Source organism: Prosopis cineraria, unplaced genomic scaffold (genome assembly GCF_029017545.1).
Source record: "Prosopis cineraria cultivar Desert tree isolate PC_DT_omini unplaced genomic scaffold, ASM2901754v1 PC1, whole genome shotgun sequence".
NCBI lineage: Eukaryota > Viridiplantae > Streptophyta > Magnoliopsida > Fabales > Fabaceae > Prosopis > Prosopis cineraria.
In genome coordinates this window covers 17,058,559-17,064,965 of record NW_026555332.1, presented here as the reverse complement: position 1 = coordinate 17,064,965, position 6,407 = coordinate 17,058,559, and the positions used below count along the sequence as shown (strand labels likewise).

Sequence of the window (6,407 nt, the reverse complement as noted above, 5' to 3'; positions counted from 1 at the left end):
TATGTGATAAAATTATATGCACTGAATGACGTGGTTGTAAGACTATAGTTTGACTCTTTTGTATGTTAAAATTTGATTGGTTCACTTCCATGCCAAGATTTAGCTAAAGGACCAAATTCAAAGTGCAATTATATTAAATGCTCATTAGTCACCACTATAAGCAAAACTGAAAATTGACGGTTATGTTACCCAACAAACGACGATTCAAAACAGTCATTTATTAAACTATCATTTAAAGTTTTACCCTTTAGTTGATGATTTTTAATTTTAATGATCAAATACGTCTAAAGGAAATTATGGTTAAATGAAAACCGTCAAATAAAAAGACCAATTTGATCCTCTTGTTGAGGAAGATTAAATTTGACATTATTCTCCAGTAACCATCAAATTTATTGCTTAAATATAACGGTTAAACTCCTTAACAGTACAATTTAAACAAAAAAAATGACAGATTGACAGTTATTTTAAATATCTATAAATCTATAAAATAAATCTTGTTTTTTTTCTTTAAAAAAAAAACTACTTTTAGTCCCTGCATGTTTCTTTTAGCGTTTCAAGTTTATATATTTTTCTCCATCTCTAATGTTAATACCTACAACATTGATGTGACACAAATAATGTTAATAATATTGATATATCAATTAAGAATTTATATATCAAATTGATGTTGACATAGGTTTTTTAATGGGCAAAAATTTAAAAACAAAAGCCTATATCAGATGAAATAAAAACATTGACATAAATTTTTGAATAAGCAAAAATTAAAAAAAAACTAACATCAAATGAGATAAAGATGCTGGCATAGATTTTTTAATAAGCAAAAATTTAACAAGTCCAGGTCAGCATTTGTATTTCATCTGATGCATTTTTTTTTACTCATTAAAAAAATCCACATCAGTATCAATTTGACACTTAAATACAAAATTAATAGTATTATTTGACAGATTCACATTATTAACACAATTTATACAACATCAACATCGACCAACATTTGCACAGAGAAAAGTATAAAAATCTAAAATATTAAAAAAAAAAGTACAGAAATTTTTACCAAAACTTAAATAAAATGTAAGAATTAAAAGTAATGTTTTTTTCTTTTTAAAACCTCAAACCTCGTAACATAATACATGTTCCAAAGAAACAAACCAAACAACAATGTACAAACATACTACCCAACATCCATAAAAACAAAGTCCTACAACTTTAATTCATTTCAATTAACAAGTTCCTTGTACATAAACAACAAATTTCCAACATTTCAACAAAAATCCACAACAAAACGAAAGTAGTCAATCTCACACCAACTAGCCAAAGTGCAATGGCAAAATCTTTATAACTCCACCCTTTTGAGTTTTGCCAACTTGCACGCCACAATTTATACGCTAATCCTACATAAACAAAAACCTAGCTTGTTTACAAAACACAGTACTACTCAAAAAATTATGCACAGACACCCTGCCATTAAAATGGTAACTTTTGATAATTAGTTAATCTAAAAAATTATAAAAAATAACTTAAAAATTACAAATAAAATATTCCAAAAGTTACAAAAATTTTTTATCTTTATTTCTCTAATCCATTCAATTTTATTTTTTTTCTAGGAAAGAAATGGGACTTAATATTTTTTTTTTTCACTTCCTTTTATGGAATGTTCAGAGTTTATTATTTAATTAATCGTATCAGGATTTGACACTTGTCCTCCTCCTAATCTTCAGTACAGGCTGATGGATCATCTAGTAGGCTTCCTTTGCCCTAGTTTCCTCCGCTACAACCGAAATTGAGCCATCTAGAGAAGATGGAATTTAATCGAATACGTGAGTTCTAGATGAAAACATAATGAACATGTTTGAGTACATGTTTTCATAACAGTTTTTTTTTTTTTTTGGTTTTGAAAAACAAAAATTAAATAAATAAATAAAAACATGTTAAAAAATGTGTTTTTTAATATCTATTCTAAAAAAGAAAAAAGCTATAAGTTGTTATGAAAAACTAAAAAAACAAAACATCCTTTTAATATTTTATTACCTTTTGTTTTGCAAAATTAAAAAAAGACAAAATATTTAATAAAATAAAGGACAAGCCTGCAATAAAAACAATTCCTAAATGAACCCAGTCCATCTAATAAAAATATGGTATTTAGACATTAATAATAGTTAAAAAAAAGATAAAAAATTAAATAATCATTCAATTATATAAATAAAATAATTAAAAATAATGATATATAAAATTTTATTTAATTAAATTGTTATAATTTTGTTAAATGAACCATGAATAACGTAATATACTAAATCTACCTAAAAATTTCTCATTAGCACTATATACTGAATATACTTTTATTTAATCAAATCAAGATATGTGAATTTTAATATATTAATAATATTAATAATAAGACTTTGTTATAAATTAAATAATTTATAAAAGATGCACATATCTTGAATTAACTAAAAACAAGTACTTTAAATATATAAAGCTGAATATATAATTTTTTTCACTAAAATAAATAATTCTTTCAACCTTTATTTCACAACTTTAGATATTTTTATTTTTTGTTATAAAATTGTTCTAAGAACATAAAAACAGAAAGCAGGATCAAACCAGTCCTAAGTCATGGAAAGTTGTTTCTTCTAATTTCGAATAGGAAATGATGATACAAGAAGCAGATAGCAGACAACCTATGTCTAATACAGGGACCCCAGTGTTCTATCTGTACAATATTAACACAAAACAAAGAAAGTGGCGAAAGAAATGCCATTCCTCCGAAGTAGCTTGCAAGGCTCTAAAACCTTCGTAATTCCCAGCAACGCAGCAACAATGGACGACACATAACCAAAATTTATACTCCATCTAGTCTCATGTAAGAAACAAATAACTAACTCACATGGATTAATAAAGTTGGTTAAAAAGCAGCTGAAGTTCTACCAAATAAAATATATTTTCTAACAACACCCTTATTTAATTCCCACTTAACATGCATATGGAAGCTAAATGGGCGTCTCGTACATACAATATTATTTTTTTTCTTGGGGGTGGGGGGGGGCGCACAGGATTGGAATGTTACGATTAACATGCCAGACAATACTTGTTTGTTTCTTATATTTAAGACCAAACCAAGCCTAAAAAAAATCTCATATATTCTAATCATTATGGCTTGACAATAATCAAACCACGCAGGTATTCTAACTTCTAAATATCCCATTCCTGTTGGTTACAACTCAACTATTTCCTAAGCATACAGCTAACGGTTTCCAGTGTCAGCACAAGGAACATCAAGTTTCAACAAGGACCCTATAGGAATAATACAAATATTCTTCAATCAACCGGTTTCAGGGTAAACAAGAGAATATTGCTCACGTGTATAGATAATTTTCTCAATCACAAGTGTTAGCAGAAGCAAGAACAAAAACAAAATATCCAGTATTACACTTGATACAAATACTCCCTCCACTCAGTATTATAAGACACTTTTAACCGAATTATACCCTCTAATGAATTGATTAATTGTCTTTACAATTACACTCTCTTTCTATGTTTATCCTTATTTAAAATAAAATGTCTCAATTAAAAAAAACCTTATTAATTACACCCCTTAATTAAGGGAATTTTTGAAAGAAGAAAAAACTCATTAATTACATCTTGAAAGACCCAACATGCTTTATATTTTTTAATATGATTCAATGAAAAAATGCCTTATAATATTAAATGAAGGGAGTAAACTATAGCATTTTAGAGATGAAATGGAAGCGACCATTACAATTAAGATTCAGTCTCATCTCATGTTATGCGGTCCACAAATTGAATTCCCAAGGTAGAGTGGAAACGACACATAACACATGCATATTAAAAAGCCCGTAGCTTCTTTACTTTCCTCTTCATTTTCCACTTGTGCTAAAATGCTACAAACATGCAGTGACATAATAACCAAAGAATAACTGGCAATTCAACTGAATAGAGATAGATGATAGGACTTTGAAAAGAAAATACAAGAAAGATATGGTTACACATTGTCATTCAAATCTAAGAAAAATTCTATCCATAGATATTGTCAATGTGCACTATAAATGATGTAAAGTCAGTATAATACTAAGATACAGAAGCAGAATTATAGACACACAAGTGAATAATTGAAAGATTATCCACAAAGTAATTTAGGTTCTGTTACAATTTGAGCAGGCTGATATCAAGTGTACTTTGAAAGGCAAAACCCAAAATCTAAAAGACTCAAATGTTGTTATACAAGTTAAAATTATTAACATTTAATCTTGGGAGATCTTAGAGAGGTACATTGACTTATACATCGAAGTGGCATATGAAGGAGACAATTCAGATGAGATGGAGTACTAGTGCCAGGAAGTATAGCACAAGAAACAATTATGTTCATATCAGGGTTCTTACTCAATCTAGGATAAAGTTGGTAATTCATAAATTTACAATATATAAGTATATATACACCATAGTTTTAAACGAGCAAGATTGTTTGAGTAGGAAAACGAAATAAAAACGAGAGAAACACAATAAACAATGAATAAACCAGTGCTCAATTGAATTCAAATCTGATGAGAATGATTTCAAACAAGTCATCAAATATATATTTTGGCTACCTCTCCTCAAATGTAATCATGACAATAAATGTAAAACATATACAACACTTACAGACTCTATAAGATGAAGCCATAAACTAGATTGCAACATTCACTATCTCTTTTTGATCCTCATGTCACTGCATGGGATCCGAACAATTGGAAGACTGATATAGCCATAATGTTTTTGAAACATCATGCAAACTAGTTTCTATTATTATTTAATGGGAGTACATCAAGCATATAGCCAAAGCGTGGGTGGTTGAAATTCCTTATACCAATTGTTTACATTACAAACAAAAACAATTAATTTGCAAAAACAATAAAAGAGAGTTAAAAAATACCGTAAATGCCGTTAACTCAGCTGGGAGAAACAGAAATTTCACTTAATTCCTTCTGTCTAAGATATTGGTGCAATATGGCAAGCCTTGCAGTTTCAAACGCAAAGTATCCCAGGGCCGAAAAGCAAGCACTATGAAGAACTCGAGGACCCATCCCTCTAGTCAACCCAATCCAACTTTCTTCCTTCAAAATTTGCTTCACAGTATCCGAAACCCCACTGTACATAGCAGCAGAAACTTTATTCATAGCTTCCCCATGAACCTGAGTCATCAATCTGGTCTTGACCACATCCAGTGGTGTAGTAAGAGAAGCAGATATTGCCCCAGCAAGTGCCCCACAAAGGACACTCTGAATAGGCTCCAAATGATTCTTTTTCGTCGTACGCAATACTGCAGCTTTCAGATACTCAAATGATGAATAACTCAAAACCCCAGCAGGCAAATTTCTCAGTAATGTAGCAGAGTACCCTGCATACAGACCCAATATACCATCTTTCTCTAAAATTCTCAACAAAACCTCCCAAGACCTTCCTTTAGTAGCTCCAGCTTGCATTCGCTGGGTGATCAACTCCTTTGGGACCATTATTGCGGAAGACATTATATTGCCCATTGCTCCAGCCGTTGGTGGAATCAGAACCGAAGGATACTTCTCGAATCTCGACAAGAACGACTTTCCAAACTCACAAGTACCAAAATACACTGCCGAGGAAGCGGTGGAACCAACAATCACCGCCGAAACACCACTGTAAAACCCTAGAATCCCCTTTGTTTGGAAGGTCTTAACAATGGCATCGAAAGCATTCTTATAGATCTCAGACGCACCTTTGGTTTGCATCTTGGTCTTGATGGTATCTAGCGGGTGCAGGCAGACATAGGTGAATGCTCCGGCAATGCCGCCGCCAGCTGCCCCGATAAGGGCTCGTTCGAAGACCGACAGATTCTTCATCAGGGTTTGAACCTTGGGCCTGTTTCTTGAACTGGGTTTCAGAAATTTCTGGGATGTAGTCATCGTGTGGGTCTGAGTGGCCATGGAGGTTGAAGCGAATGTGAGATTGGGAATGCGACTGTCGCGAAACTCGAATCTGTTCGTCTCATCGGAGAAGCGAGTGATTCTGTTGAAGTAGTTTAAGAGGCCAGTGAAGTCTGTGAGAGTTGAAGTGTAACAGAGATTTGGGGATGGAAGGCCAAGAGAAGCCGAGATACTGGCCTCCATTGCAATTATGCTACTGCTTCGCTGCTCATCAAGACAAGGGAATCTGAAGAGAGAGGCAAAATAGGGTTTTTATAATTGGAAAATGAATAACTGAGCAATTGACAACTTCCTTTCTTGGGCCACGCCAACGAACAACTGCCAGTTTGCATATTGTTCAAAAGTTAGCAAATTTACCATTGAAAGTTAATTTGAGTGATAAGTGAATTGATTTTGTTTAAATAAAATCTTGAGTTTGAATCTTGTATATATGTAAAAAAATTCTTACGGAGAGGCTCA

The 6,407-nt window shown here is 31.8% G+C and overlaps 1 protein-coding gene across 3 annotated transcripts; it reads right to left on the bottom strand.

Moving 5' to 3' along the window:
* Positions 1–1,069: 1,069 nt before the first annotated feature.
* On the bottom strand, positions 1,070–6,187 carry LOC129304450 (protein MITOFERRINLIKE 1, chloroplastic). 3 transcript variants are annotated; one of them, XM_054944113.1, is made up of 2 exons: positions 4,922–6,187; positions 1,070–1,388 (listed from the first exon to the last, which is right to left on the bottom strand). In XM_054944113.1, the coding sequence occupies exon 1, from the start codon at positions 6,129–6,131 to the stop codon at positions 4,938–4,940; it is 1,194 nt and encodes a 397-aa protein (XP_054800088.1). In that variant the 5' UTR covers positions 6,132–6,187; the 3' UTR covers positions 1,070–1,388; positions 4,922–4,937. The 3 variants fall into 3 exon arrangements, with proteins under 3 accessions (XP_054800088.1, XP_054800105.1, XP_054800097.1); XM_054944130.1 differs by lacking the exon at positions 1,070–1,388 and adding an exon at positions 2,606–2,869; XM_054944122.1 differs by lacking the exon at positions 1,070–1,388 and adding an exon at positions 2,606–2,844.
* Positions 6,188–6,407: the final 220 nt, after the last annotated feature.